This window comes from Typopeltis vanoorti, chromosome 8 (genome assembly GCF_054136105.1).
Source record: "Typopeltis vanoorti isolate ZY-2024b chromosome 8, IOZ_Tvanoo_1.0, whole genome shotgun sequence".
Classification (NCBI taxonomy): domain Eukaryota; kingdom Metazoa; phylum Arthropoda; class Arachnida; order Uropygi; family Thelyphonidae; genus Typopeltis; species Typopeltis vanoorti.
In genome coordinates this window covers 127,148,081-127,173,458 of record NC_143556.1, presented here as the reverse complement: position 1 = coordinate 127,173,458, position 25,378 = coordinate 127,148,081, and the positions used below count along the sequence as shown (strand labels likewise).

General features: G+C 36.0%; 1 protein-coding gene across 1 annotated transcript in view; it reads right to left on the bottom strand.

Annotated features, from left to right (window-relative positions):
- LOC150104340 (phosphoserine aminotransferase) overlaps positions 1-25,378 on the bottom strand; it is a 261,341-nt gene that overhangs the window by 119,810 nt on the left and 116,153 nt on the right. The window contains exon 5 of the mRNA XM_090396926.1: positions 20,745-20,822. Within this exon, the coding sequence (XP_090253052.1) occupies positions 20,745-20,822 (78 nt within the window). The remainder of the gene's footprint in view (positions 1-20,744; positions 20,823-25,378) is intronic.

Here is a 25,378-nt window from a genome sequence, read left to right as displayed (position 1 = left end):
TCTGTGAACAAAACACAAGTTGGAAAATCCGGGTCTATGGCACTTAACTTCAGAAACCACTGCACGAATTCCACACATCTAGGATAATCTTCGGCCATCAGTATCTGGACCCATTGCAGATGAAATGGAGGTAAGGACTCAAAGTGCAAAATGCACAACACACTGGATCAAGATATTCCTATAGCAGAGGTAACAGCACGTGTGCTTGTCTCTGGATTATTGTCCATTGCATGCAACACCTCCTCTTCCATGGCGTGATTTTGCATCGATCGTGGCTGCCCACTATCATGCCTGCAATCCCTGAATGATCCATAGTCTCACAAATTCTGATGCAAATGTGCAAACATTTGGTGATGCGGTACATGTCTGTTTGGGGACCTTTCGCAATACATTCGTACAGCAGCTCGTCCATTACCATCAGCTAACCTGCAAACGAGGTGCATGTCTGCCATCTCAGCATTCGTAAAATGACACGTTCTTCTTACGACGTTGAAAGCTTGAATGAGAAAGCCCCAATTGCTCACCTGTAGTGCTGGCAAACAGCACCACCTATCACTTTTGGGTAGCATTTCCAGTAATGCTTTCCTATGTGAATATGGTTGATTTTGATGTGTTCTACCTCCCCTCAAAGTTTGTACGTGGAATTTTGAACAACCCTGTATATAGGTCAAGTTACTGTGAAATTGCCATGTATATCTAAAATGTGTAAAACGAGCGGCTGAAAACAGAGGATAATAGAGGTTGCTTTCCCAAATGAGTGATATTCCAATCCTTCAAAATTAATTTAACTGAAAATGCACCTATTTTTCATATATATAAAGGCATAAGAGTAGTTATACAAAGGTTTGGTTGCTTTTTATCTTTTCTCAGTTTTCCATACAAATTTTTTGCTTTCCCCTCATTCAATTGTGTTTGGCTGGGGCAGATGTTCTGCTGCTCGATCCATACAGTCAGCATCCTTTAAATTTTCTCAATTTCATGAGATCAAGATATCATTACTCTGGTCACAGACATTCGTGAACAATGAAGCACTCTTATGAATTGTATTAGCATTATTGTGACTGGTTCCCAGTGTATCATTCAGTCCTGACAGTGGTCCTTTGAATGTCAATACTGCATTCACCTCTGTCAAACTGATTCAGAATTTTCAACTTCACCTGTAAAGAATGGGGTTTTCTTGGCCTTTTCTTCTTGATCTTGTTCAGATTTTTCTTTTCACCCTTAGTTTCCTCTCAAAGGGCACAAAAATTATTTGCAGATAAAGACAATACTGTACTGCATAGACCAATAATGCAGTAGGAACTTAAAATGGACACTGAGCACAGCAGACAAAGGTAGAAGACATGGTATACACAAGCTTCCACAACTTTGGATAGAAAACAGTGGGTCCTTCTGTACTGAAATGAAATTGGATATATGCGAAAATGTGGATAACAAAAGCTAATGTAATGAGAGTTACTTGTATATTAATCTCAAAAGATTATCACTGTATATGATAAAGTAAAGAGCATATCAAATATGTCACCTTATCATAAAATGCAAATAAATTGCTTGTCCTTCACAAACCTATGCTGAAAGTGAGTTTGTGGGAAGGCACTCATGAAGTGAGGGTGAAAATGACCAAGTGAGGAATCTAGTCTCTCAAGCAAAATTATTGAATTGGGTAGTCAATTCAGAAAGTAAAGGTGGGTGGGGAATAAAGAGATGTTGCTGTTTCTATATACTTCTATGTCATCAAGTCCACCCAGACCTGTATTATTACTGCAAATAAATGAATACTAAACACACTGATGAAAACTGAAGAAGTTTTCATCAGTTTTCATTGGCAAGAATTAAGCAGGGCTGAAAAAAGAAAGAAGCAGGTGATTCAAAAGAATAATAAAGACTGACTGAATAAACAAGAAAAACAAGTTAAGGAGAAAATCATGTATGAAAACTCAGTAATCAGTGAAGTACTTAACAAAAGTATGATAAAATTGTGTTTCTCAGGAGCAAAAATTCACAATATTAGCCATGCCATTCAAATACAAAAAGGTAAGTTGAAGGAAATGATTGTCTTTGTTGGTACCAATGATTTGAGAGGTGAGAAGTATTCTATGAGGGAGGATGTAGAGGAGTTGTTAGAAGAGGCAAACCTGAAGGGCAAGAAGGTGAAGATTGTAAGTCACCTATCATGCTGTGATAGAGGGAAAAAGATGAGGGCATTGATAGGCAATGAATCTATACGTAGATTGTCTCTCACAATCTACGTATAGATTGTGCAAAAGGGAAATTGTAAAATTGAGCAAAAGGAATGATGTAGAATTTGTGAATCTGTGGTCTCTGTTTGATGGAAAGAAGGATTTGTACAATGCGGATAGACTGCATCTGAATGGTTTTGGTGTCAGGAGAGAGTTTTGTTCATCAAGCATGCTGACATGCAAATTCAGGGAAACTTAAGCAATTAGGGTGGAAGCAAGTGAGTTTGTGGGAAGGCACTCATGAAGTAAGTGAGTGTGAGAATGGCCAAGTGAGAAATCTAGTCTCTCAAGCAAAAATATTGAATAGGGTAGTCAATTCAGAAAGTAAAGGTGGGTGGGAGAATAAAGAGATGTTGCTGTTTCTATATACTAGTGCCAGAAGTATCAGGAAAGAAGGAGTTTTTGGCATTGGTAAGTGCAACCTTGCCAAAAGTTATAGGCATTAGTGAGACTTAGCTAACAGCAGATGATACAGTTACAGAAACTGAATGTAAAGGGTTTAGTATTTATTATTATTATTATTACATGACACCTCCAGGGAGTCCAAAGACTCATCGAGGGAGGGCACCTACTCTACAACTCTCCATCTCCACCACTCAATCCACCAACTACAGTGAACCGCAACTACATCCATGCCATCTACTGCTGACCACCACCACTAGTATTTCCACAGACAATTGCAAACATCCATGCCCACGGAGGGATTCGAATCCATAGCCTTTTGGCTGGAGAGCGAATACGCTAACCATTCGGCCAACCAGGCTGGCATTTTCATGGAAGATAGGTGGAGGAGTACTGCTGATGATAGCAGATGAATTACAACCAAAAAGAATAGGAGACAGGTGGGAGGGTGGCTGTTCATTTGAAGCAATCTAGTGTGAGATTAAGACCAATAGGACAAAATACCAATAGAGTTGGTTGTTGCTATAGGCCAGGGAATTCCGCAGATGTCTGGAAGACATGCATCACCAAAGTACAGGTCGAGTGATTATTATGGGGGACTTCAACTATGGAGATAGAGACTGGAAGGAAGAAAGATCACATGTCAGAAAGGAAATAGAATTTATACACCTGCTGAGAGACAATTATTTAAGGCAGCATGTGATGGAGGGAACTAGGAGATGATAGAGTATTGGACCTGGTCATAGGATCAGAAGAGCTATCCATAACCAAGGTAACAATGCCTGCCTCCAATTGGTGAAAGTGACCATGCGGTCTTGACTTGGGAGATTGTAAAACATGAGATTTATTCTATCAAGAAGAGGGTATTTGGAACTACAAGGCAAGTGATTATGACTTGGTTAGGAAAAGGCTTAAATCTGTACCATGGCATAAAACACTGCAGAGTAAGGATATTAGTAGTGTATGGGATATAGTTAAGGGTGATCTAGAGGAAGCAGTATTAAATGCATACCTAGGGTAAGGAGGGTTAATCGGGTAGGAGTTAAATGGATGAGTAATATCATTAAGCATGAGCTGCATAAGAAGAAAATGCTTTGGAAGATATATAAAGGGAAAGGTGACCAGCAAACTCATGAACAGTACAAAGCTCAGGCAAGAAAGGTGACCACCATAGCAAGGAAGGCAAAATCAGATTATAAGAAGAATTTAGTCAAGCATGCCAAAGGAAATCCCAAAGAATTCTTTGGGATTTCCTTTGGAATGACTATGGACGATTAACGTCAATGACTATGGAAGATTAACGTTAATGAGTGATGAGGGTCATGAGGAGACAGAAGCGGATAAAATAGTTGAGTTACTGAGTGATCACTTTGCAAGCATATATCTTCCTAGTGAGGTTACTGCTTTAACCTATGTGACAAACACTAATGTGGGAACAGAGGTGGATGAATTGGAGGTTCTTAGGATTATTGCAGAATCTCAATGAAAATACTATTTTCATTGAGATTAACCAGCTGTGGGATTAGATGGGATATCAGCCAGGATTTTGCAAGAATGTGCAAGGGAACTGGCAGTGCCTTTGACTAAGCCGTTAATTTAAGTCTCAGCTCTGGTAGAGTTCCAAAGGAGTGGAAAGAGGGCAAAATTATTCCTTTGCATAAGGGAGGTTCTAGGACTACTGTAGCAAATTATAGACCAATCAAATTGGTAAAAATTGGTAAAGAGAATTCAAGAATGGGTAGATAAAAATATGATACTGTATGAGGGTCAACTTAGCTTGGTGAAGGGTCAGTCATGCCTTAGTAATTTACTAACTTTTTATAATAGAGTAACAGCTGAGTTGAATGAAGGAAATGGCTATACGATGATTTTGCTGGATTTTGTAAAGGCATCTGACAGAATACCACATGGAACACTATTACACAAATTAGAACAAATGGGGATGGATATGACACTAGTTAAGTGGATAAGAGGGGGGGGGGTGCTGGACAGATATCAAAAAATGGTATATGGAGGGGCAGAATTGAGGTGAAAACAGGTGACTAGTGGTGTGCCACAAGATTCAATGCTGGGACCATTGCTGTTTAATTTGTACATAAATTATATAGGAAATAACTTGAAAGGAAATATTTGGCTGTTTGCTGATGATGCAAAATTTGGCAAAGTAATAGTTAATCAAGGCGATGTGGAGAGCTTTCAGATAATTTAAATAGGCTGTCAGTATGGGCAAAGGTTAATGGGTGTCAGTTTAATATCGAGGAATGTAAAGTTATGAATTTTGGGATAAACAGATTACAAGCCGTGTATCATATTGATGGCACTGTACTACAGGAAATAGATCAAGCTAGAGATTTAGGGGTGGTAGTAGACAGAGAGTTAAAGTTTATAGGACATATGGCTAAGGTAGCGCACAAGATTACTTGGCTAGCGAAGAGTACATTAACAAGTAGAGATAAGAAAGTTGTAATTCCTCTTTAAAAGGCCTTGATACACCCACATCTGGATTACTGTTTTCCCTTAGGTTTCTTGGGGATGAGGAGGCAGTGGCGAGTGAATAAGATGTTGAGTGGTCTGTGGAATGTTCCCTGTGAGGATAGACTGGTGTGTGGATTGCAGAAATTGGCTGATAGAAGAAAAAGAGCGGTTCTGATAGAAACATTTAGGTTACTTAAAGGATTTCATACGATAAATGCAGGGGAAATGTTTCAGCACTTTGCTACAGGAACCAGAACAAGAGGTCATCCCTGGAAGTTAAATAAAGGTGTGGTCAGTACTGATGCGAAGACTAGATTTTTTGCTTGGAGAATGGTGAATGAGTGGAATGGGTTGCCAGAGTCAGTTGCGAGTGCTTTTTCTGTTAATAGGTTCAAGGAGAGATATGATAGATTGGGTCTCCTGCGATGAGTCTTTGGACTCCATGGAGGTGCACGTATAATAATAATAATAAATTTATTACAAAACTTCACAGCTAATATTGTCTGGTATCACATTAGCATCAGAGCAATAAGGAGACTGAAATCAAGCATAATTCAAATAATTTCAAAAATTCCTTTAACATGAATTATTTAGCATACAGAAATTGTCACTGTGCCTAACATTACTTCTTAAAAGATTGAAATTGTTACATCAATTATTTACCTTTAGTTCCTGTTTCTCTGATGCTGGTATGAAACTGGAGAAATATTTGCCATAGGTTTTGTAATAAATTTTAATTCTTTTTTCTTCCTCATGTTATCAGTTAAATTTCTGCTACGCTACATGTACACCTAAGTTTAAAAACTAAAACTGTTGTGATTTTTAAACTTATGTGTCCATATAACATAATAAGAAGTGTATGACTTCTGCATCAATTCAGCCTTGGTATTTCTTCTGGATCTAGCTCCCAAATGATGAGACTTCAATAACGGTCAAAACTGGTCTGGGTAATGGCCCTTCCCATAATAAATATTATTAAGCATGCCTAAAAGGAAGTGTGCTTTGCATTATTAGATGCCAAGACAACTGATGTGCAGTCACCAGCCTCTATTATATAAATAGCATAGTTACAAAGATTTCACACATAAACTTTGTTGCTTACATGTGAATAAAGGATTAAACAAGAATATAATTTCTCATCATCAAATTCCTGCCATGTACCATGGCAGTTGATTAGCATCTCACTTGTCCTGTGGTTTAGTTTAATCATATATATATATATATATATATAAAATAAATTAGTTTGAATGACTATAATACTGAGAATAAAAAAGAATAAAGTTTAATGCTGAGATAGTACTAGTTTCGTTGAAAAAATCTACTTTTCAGGTATCAAACACAAAGAATTATATAAAAAATAACAGAAACATTAGAAAATTACATCAACAGATCTAATATAAAAGACTGTAGTACAGTTTAAACAGGAATGCATGCTGGAGTTCCAATCGAAGTTGACTACGTGTGCGAGTTATCACTAGAGCGCCAATACTGGACAGTGACAATGTGTGCGTTCAGAAAGATTGTAACTAAGGCTGTTGTTTATATAGGATGAATCAAAGGATATTTGTTTAGATTCCATTATCTTTGTTTCGTGCTCATCATAACACATATGTATATTAGAAGTTTGCGGCCAGTCTACAAGGTGTTGGTGGCCTTCATCCGAGTTAAGAGAACGTGGCTTGAGAGAGCGCTGATTCTGGTCCTATTGTAGGATATGTCTCTTCTGTGTTCCTCAATACGTAAAAGGATAGATTTAGCCGTCTGATCGTAATATGATTTGCCATATTCATACATGATCTTGTAGACTCCTGGATACTGAAGAGGGAGATTTTTATTTTTGGTCTACTTCGTATGGAGCGAAGTTTTGGAAACTTAGTGAAACAAGTTCTAATCTAATGTTGAATTTCTTAAGAATTTTTGTCAGTTTTTGGGGGAGAGAGCTGATGTATGGCAAAGATATAAATGCTCTTGGAGAAGAAGAATCTTCAATAGTATATGTGAACGATGGTGAGAGATAAATTTATCAATCTTCTTAAGAGAGAAACCATTGTTGACAAAAGTCCTTTTTAGTAAATTAAGTTCATCTTCAATCTCTGTTTCGCCTGTTAATAAAGATCTGGCTCGATGTACCAGGGTTGAAATAATACAAAATTTTTGCGGAGGGTAGTGATTGGAAGAAGCATGAAAGTATCTGTCTGTGTGTGTGGGTTTTCTAAAAATAGAGATTTTGATATTTTCAGCACATCTTATAAGTTTTAAGTCCAAAAAGGGAAGACAGTTGTTGGATTCCAGTTCGTAGGTGAAATTGATTTTCTCATGAAACTTGTTGAGATGGTCTAAAAAAATATTGAGGTTGTTTAAACTGTGTTCCCAAATGAGGAATACATCATATATATAACAGTACCAGATTTTGGGTTTTAGTGTTGAGGAATTAATCACCTTTTCTTCGAAGTCTTTAAGAAATATATCAGCAAGAATCGGAGAGAGAGCGGACTGCTTATAGCCAATCCTGAGTTCTGTTTGTAAATCTTATTTTCGACATTGAAGTATCCTGAATTTACACAGTGAGAGAGTAAGGAAAAGAATTTTAAGGACTTCGAAGAAAAGGCGATTAATTTTTCTTTGAAGAGGAGAAGCTTGTGGGCTTCCCAGCCCGCAGTCTTCTCCTCAAAGTGGTGGCTCCAGTGATTTGCTGTGGAATCTCACCGACTGTGCTCAGGGGGAAATCGGAGTTTGTACCACGCATACCACTCATACCATCAAAGTACCCCTTTGAGTTCAAGAGGCTGCAGTTCACCCTCAAGGTATGCTTTGCTATGACCATCAATAAGTCCCAAGTTCAGTCACTGAAGGTGGCAGGGATTGACTTGAGGGAGGGCTGCTTCTCACATGAGGAGTTCTATGTGGTGTCTGCTCCAGAATGAGCTCATCCAGCAGCCCAGTGATCTTAGCACCTGAGGGGAGAACCAACAATGTGGTCTACAAAAAGGTCCTTAAGTAGAGAAAAAAAAAAGTTGTAGGTATTTTTCATGTTATTTTTTTCACTACAACTTTCTCTTTTTTATTTTTTCATCAAATGTTACATTTCAAATTTCACTTCATTGTTTTTCTGCATCAACATGCTTCACTTTCTTCAAACTATATATACTTTTTCTTTAGTAGTTTTCATTTACTTTTGCAAACACCTTTGCGAAGCATGGGTACTATCAGTGGCGTATTTAGGTATAGGCCATATAGGCCCGGGCCTAGAGAGGCAAATTTTGAGGGGCGGCAGAAATTTCCAGGCTCTCATTTTTGTAATTATAACATGTTCCTTATATGCCGCATCATTGTAAGTTTAGTCTGCAAGCATATTGGCATGTAATCAGATTCTGCATAACTATACAGACCGAGACACGCGCATAGAAAGCTACTGTATTGTTGTCGGTAACTTGACACAAAGGCAATGGGGATTGCGGTCGGGAGAGATTGATGCTAATTAATTTTGTGTTGGTATTATTCTTACTAACTGTAACAACTTTTCTTTCTTTATTATTTCAAATTCAAATTAAGATTGTTAATTGTTGCCCTTCCTTCAACTCTTTAGTTCAGTATCCTGATATTTTTGTGGCAGTTAAGATGTGCTAAATCTGAAATTATTTTTAGAGTTTTCAGTGTCCTTGTCATATGTTGTCATCAGAGTGGAGGTAATACTGTTTTATTGTTTGGCTTTTAAAAAGTTATAAATTGTGTAAATCATTCCGATACTTCCTGTGTGTTTTAAATTACTATTTAAATTTTAAAACATGAGTGACGATAGAAAGCGACTTAGTGGTAGTGAATATAAGAAGAAGAGAAAAGAAAAGAAGCGAAAATTAATGAAGTAGTATCAAAGACAAGAACACTGGACAGTTTTTTGCATCAGTATCTGCTAATAGTAATTGTGATTTGAAAAGAACAAGAAGTGGTTGAGGAGACGGAAATTGAATCTGTTTCAAATGACGTGCCTACAAAAAATCCCAACAATTTGGCAGCACAGGTGATAGTGAGTAATAACCCAGCTGAACGGATTCTAAATGACATAACACGCAAGTATATCACAGTTAACAGGTTTCCACAAAATTTAGATAGTGATCTTTCAAAATCACAAAAGAGCTTATCCTTACAAAGTAAGACATGTTTCTAAGAAACTCATTGAGAGGAATCTGATTAATGGAAAAAAATAATAAGAGATTTTCTTGTTTACTCTCCTAGTACTCGAAAGATCTTCTGTGCACCTTGTCGCCTTTTTGGTGGAGGGGAAGCTGACGATAGTCACTTTGTCAGTGGATTTAATGACTGGAAAAATACAGAAGCAAGAGTGAGTCATCATGAGAAAGCAACTAGTAATATGAACTGTCTGATAGCTCTGAAACAAAGAGAAAATTTTGCAGGGAGAATTGACTTACAAATAACTCAGCAACTGGAAGAAGAAATTAAGTACTGAAGGCGGTGTTAAAATGAGTAGTTGCAGTTGTAAAAACATTGGCCAGTTGAGGACTTGCTTTGAAGGGAAAGGATGACATTTTTGGTTCTATGCATAATGGAAATATAATGACGTGTCTAGAGTTAATTAGTGAATTTGATCCCTTTCTTGCTGAACACATTGCCAAAAGCGGGGAAAAAGGAAAACGTTTTGTTTCCTATCTTCCTTTGCCACGTATGAGGAATAAAATAATGGATGAGAAAGTAATCAAATTTATTGTGGAAGAACTTAAAATAGCTAAGTACTATTCCAGAAGTGTTGACTCAAACTCGACACCAGACTTGTCTAGTGTTGATCAGCTGTCCTTCGTTGTACGATATGTGAAAGAACATGGAACTCCTGTGGAGTATTTCTGGCATTTCATTCCTAACAAAAGTCACAAATCTGAAGAGTTACAAGAGGCAGTTTGGACTTCATTAAACGAGCTTGGAATTGATGTAGCAAATTGCAGAGGGTAGGCATATGATAATGCTAGTAACATGTCAGGCAAGTACACAGGACTGCAAGAAAGAATTCTTGAAATAAATCCATTGGCAGAATTCACACCGTGCGCTGGGCATTCTCTGTCTCTAATTGGTACTTGCGCTGCCGAATCCTGTCGGTACTCTTCCGCATTTTTTGATGTCCTTCAAAAACTGTACGTATTTTTCATATCTTCAACAAATCGGTGGAGTGTTCTAAGAAAGCACCTGGAAACTTCTGCAAATGTAATCAAACATCCTTCACCTACTCGTTGGTCAGCTCATGGTGATGCCTGTCGGAGTCTTCATGAGGGATGGAAGGAAATAATTTCCACTTTGTCCGAAATTGAAAATGACACCACCCAGAAGAAAGTTAAGTGAAGCGAAACAATTCTATGGTAACTTCAGTCACTGGAGGTTGGGATGATTATGACCAGCCTAGGGGGTGATATTCTCGCAAGAATGAATGCCACAAGCAAGAAATTACAAAGTGTAAACATTGATATGTGTGTGAACTGTACAGGTCCCTCGAAGAATATTTCAAAGAACTAGAGTTATTCTATGAATCCTATGAAGAACAGGGCAAGAGTGAAGTTGACTTGTATGAGGAAGAGAAAAAGAGGAAGAAAAAGCCCACCAGGTTTTTTGACAACAGTGCAGATGAAAGTAATGAAAATGAAGACGAGTACAATCCATCAGTCAGTTTCCGAACTGATACTTATGACACAATTTTGCACAGTCTCTCATTCAAAATGAATCAAAGAAAAGTGTCATATGAAAACCTCTCGAAGGAGTTCCGGTTTCTCACAACAATGAATGTGATATGTGAAAAGGACGTCATAAAAGGGGCAAAAAAACTTCAAGGACACTTTGATTGATATTGAACCTGAATTTGTAAATGAATGTCTGCACTTCAGAGCACACCTGAAATCAAATGGCCTAGAAATAAATACATTCCTACAACTTTCACAGAAAATTCGACAGGAAGACCTATAGTGTATATTCTAATCTGGACACTGCTGTTATGATTTTTCTGTGTAAGATGGCAACAAATTGCTCAGCTGAATTATCGTTTTCCACTTTCAAAAGTCAAAGACTACCATAGAACAACTACGAGTGAAAAAAGGCTCAGTAATATCGCTCTTAAATTCTTGTAATATCACTCTCAATTTATAGAACTTGGCAGTTCTACAAATTGAGAGCGATATTACAAGAGCACTGGGCTATGAGGACGTGATAAATACCTTTGCCGACCGAGCGGCAAGACGTAGAATATTCTAGGACATTTTGGGTGAGTCATAAATATATATATATTTATATTACGAATTTATGATATAAATAGGTTATGCATGTAAATCAACGTGTTCATTAAATATGAGGGGCGGCACTTTCTGCGGGCCTAGGGGCGGGAAATACCTAAATACGCCACTGGGTACTATGCTATTATATAACAACAACCAATTCAAAAAATTCCCTTACCATAATGCATTGCATTATACATGTCCATAAAGATACATGCTTTGCATTATGGGATACTAAGGCAAGTGATTAGCTTCTATTTACAAGTTTCCCAGTCCTGAAATTACTTCAAGTGCAAATTGCTTACACTTGGATCATGGATTAAATCGAGAATATAATTTCTTGGCATCTTTTAATTTATAGCGTAACCAAGTGGAAAAACTTCCAACATGGTATAGTGTAGGTATTCACCAAATCATCTCTACCATCTTATTGCATTTGAAATGCCACAGAAGCCACTAACTAAGTACTATCCTCCTCTCCTGTTACACCATTTAAAATTTTTTTTTTCTTAATGTACACCTGCTGTCCAAAAAGAAACCGAACTTTTGATAGAAAATAAAACAAAGGCCAATTATAATTATTTAAATCATTTATTTCAATCAATATACTCTCCCTCAGCTTTGATACAGCATTTGGCATGGTCAATTAATTCGTTAAATGAGTTTTTTTTATAACCGGTTTTCAGGATACTGTTGAGAGTCGTGGTTACTGCCGCTTGAACATTTCCAATGGTGTCGAATCGCTTTCCTTTCATCAGCAAATGAAGTCGGGGGGGGAAGAGAAAGAAGTCACAGGGTGCAAAATCAGGTGAATACGGCGAGTGATCCAACACACAAACTTGGTTTTTGCTCAAAAACTGTCTCACAATGTTCGAACGATGAGATGGTGCATTATGCTACGACCGTGAATGAGTTCAAGGCAAGATATGATAGATACTGTGTGAATGCTGAATAGTTGTTCCAGACATGATGTTAGGGCCTCCCTCGATGAGTCTGTCGACTCCTTGGAGTTTCCCGGAACAACAACAATAATAATAATAATAATTATCGTGCAAAAGTGACCAGCTGCCTGCATCGCGATATTCATGCCATACATGATGAATTCTCGCTATCAATTGCTTCAAAACTTTGAGATAAAACTCACCATTGACCATTTTGCCAGGCGGAATGAATTCTTTGTGGATAATGCCCTTAGAAACAAATCAGCATTGTCTTTACTTTTGACTTCTCCAAGTGAACTTTTTTTCGGATGCCCCTCTTCTGTTGGTCTCCACTCAGCACTTTGGTGCTTTGTTTCGGGCTCATATTCAAAACACTACATTTTGACACCAGTAACGATCGTTTCAAGGAAGTTTGAGTCCTTACGAGTGGTTTTAATGAAGTCCTTGCAGTGTTCGATTTGATACATTTTTTGGTTGTCGGTCAACTTGTGGGGAACAAATTGCAAATTCAATTTACGAAGGTCCAAACATTATGCAGAGTTGATTTTGGAATCCCCAATTCATCTTCAATCAATCTCAAGGACGATTTCGGGTTTTCTTTGATGGAATAGTGCACTTTTTGGATGTTAACTTCGCCCACTCCAGTTTTTGGATGGCCTGGCTTTTCCTTGTCCTCAAGCGTCTCATGACCACTTTGAAATCGCTTAAACCACTCGTAAACTTGAGTACGGGATAAGCATTCATCACCATATGCTTTTTGAAGCATTTGATGCATTTTAGTAAAAAAACTTTTACCAAGTTTAACACAAAAGTCAATTGTTTGAAACTCATTTTCCCACCGTTCGTCAAAACACACTGTCACTTGTGGCACTATAACTTGGCTTATAATGAAACAAATGCCATAAACAGTTGACACAACACTAATGAAGGTTGTCGCTTTTGACAACAAAAAGATACAACAGGTGGCACCACTAGTTTCTTCTATTTTCGAAAAGTTTATTTTTGGACAGAGGGTGTATTTACTCAATCCCATCCTGTAATCTTTGTGTGTTAGGCTCAGTAGCCTATCACAGCTGAGTAACTTCACTAAGTTGAGAATTTAGTGATTTTAGGCTAGTAAATCCTAGCAGTATGATGTATTGTGGCTGTCAGTTTTGTGTGTGTTTGTATTCTTCTAGCTGGTTTGCCTGTCTTGCAGGATGTAGAAGCAGTTTTCAGGAGGAAAAATCCTGCCATATCCTCACAGTTCCTCACGTCCAGTCTTTGAAGTTAAGAACTTTTATTAGGACTTTCCAACTAAACTGAAACTGACTGAACTATGGAGGCTTTTATTTATATTTTTTTATTATTCAGGCATCTCCATGAAAGGCATCTTCATCATGAAAAGAACTACACATTGATTATCACATCTTAAATTCATTCACTGCTTCTGGTAATCGATTTCACTTGTTCTCTTTGTTTCCTCCCCACACACACACACACACATACAAAGAATGTTGTCCTTACATCCTTCCTAACTACATTTTAATTCAATTTCCAGAGAAACAGTACAAGCATTGTAGTTTGCAAGGTTGTAAGGTATAGTTATTCAACTTCCTCCTCCTCCAATCTTTAAACCAAATTCTTCTGGATTAAAATTTAGTTCAAATTTCTGGATTGAATTTAGTACAAGTTTCTATCATAAGGGATAAAGAACTTTTCTGCCTATCTCTAAATTTGGGCAACTTACAACCCTATCCCCTTACTTATCTACTTCTGAATCTTCACTTCAGAGAACAGTGTTCTAGATTTGTTTGTATTAAGGCTTTACAAGGAGAGTGAAATATAACTTCCTTATCCATATGCAGCGTGTTCATTCATTCATCCATCATATCATATCATTGAATGTCTAATGACACATCTATAAGTGATCCTTTACGTGTTTTACTTATCTTGGCATTAGAATACTTTAACTTCAACTTCCTGTCTACCATCAATAACAAATCTCTGATCTCATTCTTGGAGGGTAGTCCAATCAATTTAATACATGGCTCAAAAAACTTTCAAAGTGCACAACTTTAAACTTTGCAACACTGAATTAGCAGTTATCCTAGGACCACATCAGTCACTTCAAATCCTACTGCAGGATTTCTCCATCACTTTCATTTATTACTGTGCTCTCCAGCTTAGCATCATCATCAGCAGACAACTGGATATTATTCCTATTCAAATCATTCCCAGTATCATTAATATACAAATTAAACAGTGGTCTAAACACAAATACCTATGGATAAAGGTCACTAATGGTCATCTGCATCCTTCTAGACCCAGCTTTGCCATGTACTACTACTATTACTACTCTCTAATGATCATCTATCAGAAACCCTCCTATCCATATCACTGACTATGTCTCCTTCGCCATTTATCTGGTTTACATAATGTGTACCTGCTTGTCACAATGGATTATTACAGCAATTTTTTTTTAAACCTGCGCTAAGAAAATAGGGCTTAAATGTCATGCTATGCAGATATTTTTTAACAGTGCATTTTTTTTTAACACTGCATATAGGCTCATTTTGCAGTGTCTGAATGAAATTTCAATAAGTTAGCATAAGTCCCACCATGGACATTTCAATTCAAAGATCAAGTTCTGAAACTGCACTTTGTCCAGTTAATATGCTATGAACACACACACACAAAATACAGATTCACTGCACATCAATGTATAAGTTGATGCACATGTCTTATCAACACAAAGGCCATTACAGCTAATTACTACTTTTCAAACATTCATTTGTAGATAAATAAGGCAGATATGTATGAAATTTCAAGGTATGTACTTGCTCAAAGTAGGACAGAATAGTATTTTGCCATAACTGCAAGCATATAGTATTGCGACTGTTAAAGAAGTTAAGGCTACGAGATTAGCATGTTACATTAATTATGCATGTTCTTTTGGCTGTTTTGCCTGTTTAGCAAGATGAACAAGCCAAGTTTACGAAAGAAAAATCCCAGTACCTTCATATGAGACTAATTTCCCTTTTAGGCAAAAAAACTCTTATAGAATATAATAAATTTAGTTTAATCCTTTATCCAAGTGTAAGCAAACAAAGTTTGCGCCTGAAAATATCTTCAGGACTGAGGTAAGGTGGTACATCCCTTGGCAACTCGTAGCAAAGGTGAACCAAGCTCTCATCACTCCTTGTCTCAGTATCTCCCATAATGCAAAGCACATCTCCTTGCAGACATGTATACTGCTATGCATTAAGGCTAGGGCCACTACCCGCTGCATGTAGTTTGCAAGGTTGTAAGGTATAGTTATTCAACTTCTTCCTCCTCCAATCTTTAAACCAAATTTCTTCTGGATTAAAATTTAGTATAAATTTCTGGATTGAATTTAGTACAAGTTTCTATCATAAGGGATAAAGAAGTTAAAGCAAACTTTGTTTGCTTACACTTGGATAAAGGATTAAACTAAATTTATTATATTTTTGTACTAGATTTCACGGTTTGATATGAACACAGATGATTAAGAAAATAACTATTTATTAACTTAAAAGCTAATATTTTGCTGGTATTATATCCAGCATCTTCAGAGCACACAACACAAAGTTTGTTACAAATGCAAAACAACCACAATCCGGTGTAACAGTGGAGCTAGTAAAAATAATTGCAACGTGCAACACAAGACTAAAGTCCTAATACGGCACCATCTAGGTTTAAAAAAAAATATAAATAAATAAAAAATATATATAAAAAAAATTCAAAGTTTTGAAATAGTAGTCCAAATGATAGTCTCAGAAGGTTTGAAAAAAATGAAATAAAATAAAAGTAATAAATATTAATTTGGTCTTAAGATGACTGTCTCCCAAATCTTTGGTAGATTTATACAGCCATACTTGTTAAGGTTTGGAGTATGTTTTAAGGCTTCTGTTGATTTCAGGAACAACCTCTCTGACTTGTAGAAAATTCTATGCATTACTTTTGTTTCTTTCCATTTGATCCTGTGTGCAGGGTATCCAAAGCATGGTCTGCCAGACCTGACTTGCCATAGCGAAAGTGTCAGATATATTTTTTGTGTTCACTGAGGCGGATGTCCACAGTTCTTCCTGTCTGTCCTTAGTAATCTTGATGGCAAGAACAGGGCACTTCTGGTATATGTGTGCACCAAATGTGACGTTCGACTCTGTGTAGAGCCCTGTTTTGAAAAATATCATTCCATACTAAATTTTTAGGATTTTCATACCCTGGCACTTGGTAGGCCTCTTAGTAATAACTGTGTTGTAAATAATAGTGCTCTTTATATATTTTGATTAATTTAAATATCATAAATTAATGTGTGTAATTTGCATATTTAAGTGGATACCTCCTCAAGTGGACACTCCTTGATTATACAAATTTTATAAAACACTATTATTGCCATTTTTGTGAGTGAACAAGTGTATATCAAGAATGTATGATGCTGTGTGGACTTCTTACTTCAGTAAGAATTTTAATTGATTTTATTTATAATTTTTTTGCAAAATTAATTCAGCACATAGAATGAGTTAATTAATTCATTCCCATCTCATCCCACTGTAGGGATGAGATGGGAATGAAACATATTGGTTCAAAAGGTTACTTCTAACCCTAACACGAATGAGTTAAGAAACACTGCTCCGAAGATAAAGTAATGCATGTACATCCTATTCTATTATCAGTCATATTTTCCTCATAGGATATTTTATAAGCTGATGACATTGTCTTGATGAGCAATGATCTGGAAGACTTAGCTGATGCTAGATAAGTGGAGGACAGCAACGGAGCAAATTAACAGACAGAACAGTGTGTACATGCTGTGATTTTTTGAATGCCTCTAGCAATAATCATACTTTCAAGATACCCCACTCAAGAATGTTGACAGCTTTAAGCAGTTGGCTCAATTCTTACAAAGGATGATACCATCAACATAGACATGGAACACCACACGAACACCAGCTGAATGAAATGGAGAATGCTGTCTGGAGTATTACGTGACAGAAGGATGCCATTGAGAGTAAAGGGAAAGTATAAAAAACAGTAGTATGACTTGCCATTATATATGGTGCTGAATGTTGACCTCTCTTCTTCTTTAGTATTCTGCAATCTAGCATTGTTTTCTTTACTCTTCCTCTGGGTCTTTTTCCATCTATTTTTCCTTCGATGCCATCTGATGATTTCATTCCCTCTCAGAATATGTCCGATACAGTTTCCCTTGCTTCTTTTTATCCTCCTTAACAGACTTCTTTCTTCTTCTACTATTTTTAAGCCCTCTTCATTAGTTATTTTATCTGTCCATTTGATTTTTTCCATCCTTCTCTAAATCCACATCTCAAAGCTTTCCAAAATCTTAATTTTTTCTTTCTTCAATGTCCAAGTTTCAGATGCATAGAGGACAACACTCCACACATAACATTTTATTAGTCTTTTCTTTAGGTTTCTATCCATTTTACTTCTGAATAAATTCCATTTTCTATTAAAGGCATCGCTTCCCATCGCTATTCTTGCTTTTATGTCAATCTCCCATCATTGCTAATAACACTTCCTAGATATTTAAATGTCTTTACTTGATTCAATTTTTCCCCATTTATTCTGATATCCATACTTACCTCTTTCCTTGCTATTTTCATCACCTTTGTTTTTCTGATGTTAATTTTCATTCCATAATTGATACAGGATTCCAATAATCTGTTCAACAGATGTTGTAGTCCTGTTTCAGTGTTTGATAGTAATGCTCATCTGCATATCTTATTGCAAATATCTGTCTATCTCCAATCTTTATTCCTTCTTCCGAATTCTCCAGTGCTTCTTTTAGAATTGCTTCAGAATAGATGTTGAACAAAATTGGTGACAGAGAACAGCCTTGTCTTACTCCTAAGACAAGGCTGTTGACCTCTAAGAAACAAGAAAAGGAGCTACATGTCACTGAGATGAAGATGCTGAGGTGGGCCAAGGAGTTAGCGTGCTGGATGAAGTGCATAAAAAATACATTTGTGGGAGCTTCAAACATTGATCTATTACTGATAAAATAATTGAGCACTGGCTTAAATAGTATGGATGCATCATGAGATACATGTAAATCACATGACACAGAAGGTAATGGAAGTGTGTGTGTGGAACTAAGGGGATGTGGTAGGTCTCGTTTAATATGGATGTTTCTTATAAAAAGACCTTTAAACTGTTGGAGACACAGCTCAGGACAGAATATCCTGAGGATTACAGCCTAGGAGAGCCGACCTCGAGTGAAATGGAATAATGGTGAGGACAAAGAAGAAGTAATCTATCATTTATCCAACCCTCAAGAGCCGACCTCAAGTGAAATGGAATAACAGTTAGGACAAAGAAGAAGTAATCTGTCATTTATCCAACCCTTCAATTATCAGAACTTGCCATGCTGATGATTAAAGGGATAGATAAAAAAAAAAATAATTAACACCTTTTATTCCCTTATAGGGATAGGCAAGGTCTTTTAACCTTACTAAATATAATTATCACTAATTATAAGCAGAATAGTATGACGTGAAATCTCAATAAATAAAACGAAATCAATAGCATTTCAAGATAAAGAAATAAAAAGATGCAAACTAGTCATCCACAACAAAGTAATAGAACAAGTGAACAAATTTAAATATCTAGGAAATTACATAAGCCCGAATGGAGAAATCGACAGTGAATATAAAAATCAAAAATTCCTAGCAGTCACTGGAACTTTGAATAGACACTTCAATAAACAGATGTCTAGAACAACCCAAATAAAATTATACAAAATAATACCAAACCAATTCTGAAATATGGCAGTGAAACATGGACATAGAGAGAGAATGAGATAAAAGACAAGTGGAAGCTGCAGAAATGAAGTTCCTAAGACCACTTGTAGGCTATAAAAGAATAGACAAGATAAGAAATGAAGTAAACAGTTATCCATAATTAACATAACAGAAGACATCACAAATTATAGAAAGAACTGGAAAAGCTGCATAAAAAGAATGAATGAAGACTGATGGCCAAATATTGCTTGGAAATATAAACCAAAGGGACACCAATCAAGAGGAAGACCCAGGAGGAGATGGGTAGAAGACTTTTTAAACCCTTGTAAAAGTTACAGCAAACAATTGCCTAATACGAGAAGCCAAGAAGATGATAAGCAGCAACAGATGAAAAGACTGGCAAACATATGCTGCCATCTCTTGGTACCTAACAGGATATGTTATTGTCTGATATAGTGTGGGTTATATGGTCGATTTTCTTGAGTTTACAGAACAAAAAAGCTTGAGTTTCTGGTAGAAAAAACCGAATTGCTCAGGAACTGGTCAAAGAAAGGCTTAAAAAAGTTCCTCCACTCACCAACTAGACTTGAATTTAAATCTACCTTCAGGCAACTTAGCACAGAAGATGCAAATGCCACTTCCACTAAGCTATATGGGCTTAAGGTTGAATAACTGAAGTACAGTCACATAGTGCTCTACCAGCAGTCTGTTGACTTGCAAGGGTTGGTTAATTGAAAAATCATTAGTTTGGGATAAACAGTAAATTGGGATAAAAAGTAAATAAAAACAGGGTGGGATAAACAGTAAATTACTGTATATACTACATCCTTATCTTTAATGTTTCTTTTTCAGCTTATTACTATGAATTATTTCATAGTAATAGGTCATTTTTTTTTTTACATCAGTTTTTCTTTTTTCACAAACCTGTAATATTTGTCTCATCCCTATTAAGACAGATTTTTGCAGTCATTTGCTTATTTTTGCAGTTATTTGCACAAAGGTTGGTCAATTGGTATAACCTCTGATACTAATAACTCACACAAAAAGTTAAGCAAGTTTGAGTGCAGTTAGTGGTTGGAAAGGGATTCAATCGTTCGATGCTGTTGGCACACTCTCCCTCGATGAGTCTTTGGACTCCCTGGAGGTGTCACATAATAATAATATTGACAGCAAAAAATAGGTGGGAAGCACAGATATACTGCCTTCTAAATATCATCTCCTCCTTGCTCACTTCATTGCTAAGAAAAGAAATGAAGCTGAAAACAGATAACAATCATTCATTTATTCAAAGACTCTTCTTCGTTTTAACATTTAACACCATCAATTCACGATTTTGTGTACGATATGCATATAGTCTGCTTTTAGTATATATACTTAGTAATATAGTAATGGACTTAGATACATATATAGAAGCTTTTCAATATTATCCAAGATTTTCATTTTTGTTCTAAGTACTATTCTTATTTTGATAAACAGATCTTTGTTTGAACAATAGTAACACATCATCTAGGCATTAAAAAACTGCAACATTTCTTATATAATGATGATGTTATTGAAGTAAATTACTTTATATGATTAAACTTCTATAGTAACTTTGTTTCTTGAATGGGTGATTATTATATATACTGTGTAATAACCAGATTGAAAAATACATACCATGGATAGTTTCATTAGCACAGTAGTAAACATAAGATGCATTAGGACTTAATTTCCAAGTAGTGGGATCAGGTATACCTGAAATTTAAAATTAAGCAATAAACTGTTGTGAAATGAGTATTTCATAAACGTAAATTTTGCATATCATAAGTGCATATATTTTATAAAGATTATATCTCTCTTTATGGTCACTTTTTTATTATAATTTTTTTTAAGTGGCTATCAGCAAACCTCAATTTTATATATTAGCAAAGGTTGGTCGATTGGTAGAACCTCTGCTACTAATGGCTCACAAAATGTTAAGCAAGTTTGAGTGCAGTTGGTAGTTGGAAGGAGATCAATTGTTCGATGCTGTTGCCACACTCTCCCTCGATGAGTCTTTGGACTCCCTGGAGGTGTCACATAATAATAATAATATATTGTAATTTTTTATTTTTACAGTCTGGAACTCTAGAGAAACTAAACATTGAACTTTTTCAAGACACTTCAGGTCTCCAATAAGTGGGGCAGAAGTCTCACACTGGGTGATGAAATTCATCTCCTGCCTAAAGACAAACAAATGCATGCCCACAGTGAGATTTAAACATGCAACCTGTCGGTACACTAACCACTTTTTTTTTTTGGTCTAGGAACCAGAGTGAATAACAGTGAAAAGTCAGCTACTGGAAAAGACTCAAGTTCAGCTTCTAGAAGAAGAACAAACCCAACATCAGAAGAATCAGTAGCAATAGCATTCAACACCAAACAAGAAGATAAACTTCTTGATTGGAAGGCAGTTTTAAGAAGTTATGTGGGAAACTTCAAAATGGACAGTGAAACATGTGTTTATGGTCTCACAAAAGGATCTCCTAAGGAAGATTTTGAGTCACTAGAGCAGGCAACTGATGAAAGAAATGGAAAAAGAGATACTTGTTGGAGATCTAAACAGCAGAGTAGGAAGTCTACCTACTCTAGGTTTTCTACCTCAAAGAGATGAGGTAGAAAAAGCCATCAAAAGTTGAAATGTGGAATGTCAGCTGGAGTAGATGATATTCAACCATAAATACTCTACTATGGAGGTATAAGGTGATTCCAGATTATAAGGAGGTATATATTCTAGATTAGTGGTCGGCATCCATTTTCATATGAAGGACGCAATACTGCAGGAGCCATGACGCGCGTGGGCACTATGTTGCTGACTCCTCCTGATTTAAATAATGAAACCTAAAATTACAATTGGCATGAATGGTTTTGAAATGTCTTTCTACATTACTTTTTTCAGAAATAGCCACACTATTATTGCATAATAAACAAATACATTTGCCATTGTGATTGATAAAAGCAAGGCGCTCGCATCTGATCTGACAGATACATGCTAATTGTTAACATGAATATTCTTTTTGTATTCATTTTTAATGGTATTTTATATTCATTCATATGTGACAAAAATATGTTGTAAAAGCGAGGTAAATAAAATAATGTTAAAATTTGAAATCTCATTTTTCTTAAAAACAACTAATCATAGAAATTCTAAGCCTGAAATGAGAGAAAAAATGCCTGTGTCATGATATTGTGCTCTTCATATTAAAAAGGTTGCTGACCTCTGCAAGATGTGCTTTACATTTATGTAAAATACTAAGGAAAGCGGTCTGGAGTTTGCTCCACCTTTACTACGAGTTGCCCATAAGGCACTACTTATGCTTGCATCTGCCGAATCTTTTAGTTTCTATATATTCTGCACGAAACTCTTGTAGTTTCTATATTGGGCTATGAAATAATTTTGGATTCAATATTCACTTAATTTGTACCATCACGTATTATATTTGCAGTGTTTTTTCTTTATGTTTTCTTGCATTTTAGCACATATTAGTAATGAATGTATCTCTCAGATATACTGCGATCTACGCTGCAAAATTACCACTGCGAGCTCCAAAGCAGTTTACAATAATTTTTCTGAGAGCACACTAAAAATTCACTGCAGGCACCATGGTGCTCGCAGGCACTGCGTTACCGACCTCTGTTCTAGATGATTGGAGAACTCTCATAGTACCCATGTATGAAAAAGCGAGTAAAGCTGAATGTGAGAATTACAGAGGAATTTCTCTACTAATTCTTACTTGGAACATTATTTCCTCCTGAGGAAAATTGTAGAAGAGAAACTTTTCAAGCCAAATAGAAATTGTCAAAATCAGATTTTCACTTCATGATAAATAATTGAGAAATCATGCTAGTATGACAAGGATCTGTAGTTTTGTAGATCTCGAAAAGCTTTTCGAAACACTACAGTCATATGGGTCGATGAATATGATACAGAGCATTATATACTCTAAATTTAAGTTGTCAGTCAGAAGTTAGAATACAGGAAGGTGATTTGATATAAAATCAGGGACAAGACAAGGATATACATTATCTCCACTGTTACTTATCATCTATATGGATCACATTTATGAAAGAAAGTGGCATTAAGCCTGATATTAGAATTAGAGATGACAAAACTTGGCTTTTTGCAGATGATGTTTACTCCTAAACACATCTAGTGCAAGTCTTCAGGATTCTCTAACTAAATTGAATAACAGCTGTAACAAATTTGGAATGAAAATCAGCAATAAGAAGATCAAAACTATGAAAATAACAGGAGCACAGAAAACTTCAGCCACATTCTGAATGCAGAGCCTACAGACCAAGCAAAATATTTTAACTATTTAGGCACAGTTTTTAGTGAAGATAGAATGTTAAATCTAGAAATAGACACCAGAATAAACAAAGATGAATAAATTTATATGTAATAAGAGAGAAATTAGCCCAAACACCAAACTATCATTACACAAGATAGGGTTCAAACCAATTTGAAGTTATGGATCGAAGAGATGGGTTAGAAATAAAGCACTTAATCAAAGATTAGAGACCACAGATATGAGAGTTTTTGAAAACATTAGGGCCCTTAACAGACGACATCAATGGTATAATTATTCAAAATGAAGAAATTAGGAAGGAACTTGCCACTTTGCATTCAAGAATGTGTGAGCAGGGCTAATCTACAGCAGTTTGGCCACTTCAACAGAATGGTAGAGGAAAGATTAGCAAAAGAGGTGTTTAAAGCCAAAATAACTGGATTTTGGCTTCAAACCACCAAGGTCTAGGTGGCTTAGAAGGATGAAATATTAGACGTGACAATATTGGAGTGCTGAAAAGTAATAGACAAAAAAAAAATTATTGATAGGAGATTAATAATAATGTAAAGTTAATCATGTAGTTCTGTCGTAATAGCCTGAATGCCCCTTGAAGGTGCTTATTAGGAAATTGATGATTTATATCTGTGTATCAATATTATGAACTTAAGAACTACAATAAAGTTATTTTATTTCAAACAAATTTTAACATTTTCCAAGCCAAGATACATACTTCCCAGTCAAATAGTGTTTAACTCAGTGGACAATATTTGAAGTATTGCTCTTATTCTCAGAAACATTAAGAGACAAAATTACGTTTATGCTAATAAATGTTAAGAATAATGTAAGTTTTCATTAGCAATTCTATGCCAACTGAGATGCTGTTGTTCAGAAGTACAGTACAATACAGGCATACTCTGATAATATGACTTGTTAGGTTCCAGACCACTGTCGTATAGAGAATTTTTTTTTGGTCAATAAAAACATTGTCTCAACCCCCACCCCCTCTCACTCAAATGTATTTAATAACATTTTTAAGCAGTCAGATATACACATATACATAAATGAAGTAAATAACACATTTATTTACATCACACGTTCACAGTTTTTAGAATAATTTTCTCAAAAAGTAATTCTGAATAGCTTGGTTTAAGGAAATACACCAACAGTTTGGTGTAGTTTGGTTATCAATCTACACCATTAAAGGTTATTCCACTTTGGCAATACAATTGTCACTTTTAAGGATAACTGTAGTACTGTAGTATAGCAATTAATCGTTATTGTGAACAACTGTAACAACAGTAGTGTGGTAAGTTTAGCCTGTGGTCTATCTCACTGTTAGATATGCCAACATCATCATCAAATTCCCAACAAATATACCCTCAGGAAGTGTACAAGATCTTACGATAGTACTACATGAAAAAAGTTAGATCATTACCTACTTTCTATCAACAGTTTTCCTCCAGCTTAGTCTGTTATCTGTTAATGTTCCATCTTTTCAGATCTTATATTTCTGTCTTCTAAGGCATTCTTTACTGTACCAATACACCTACATCTTGGTCTTCCTCTGGGTCTTTTTCCTGCCATCCTGGAAAAGAACACTTGATCAGCTAATCTTCACTTTCCAGTTCTGTTTAAGTGACCATACCACCTGACATTAGTTCTGCTAATACATTCCTGGATGCCAACAATGTCAAGTATCCTTATATCCTCATTTTTATATGATTACTGCCATTGATGCCACCTGTTCACTCTCCTAATCTTTCTTAAGATTCTATGGTCTCCAGTCTTTGATCAAGAGTTTTATTTCTTGCCTAGCTCTCAGATCTACAAGCTAAAATTGGTTTGAATACTATCTTCTATACAGCTAGTTTAGTGTTTTGATTAATCTCTCTTATTCCATATAAATTTATTCAGTTGACTTCCTACAATACCATCTTTGCTAATTTTGTTGTGTATTTCCAAATTTAATTTGCCATCTTCACT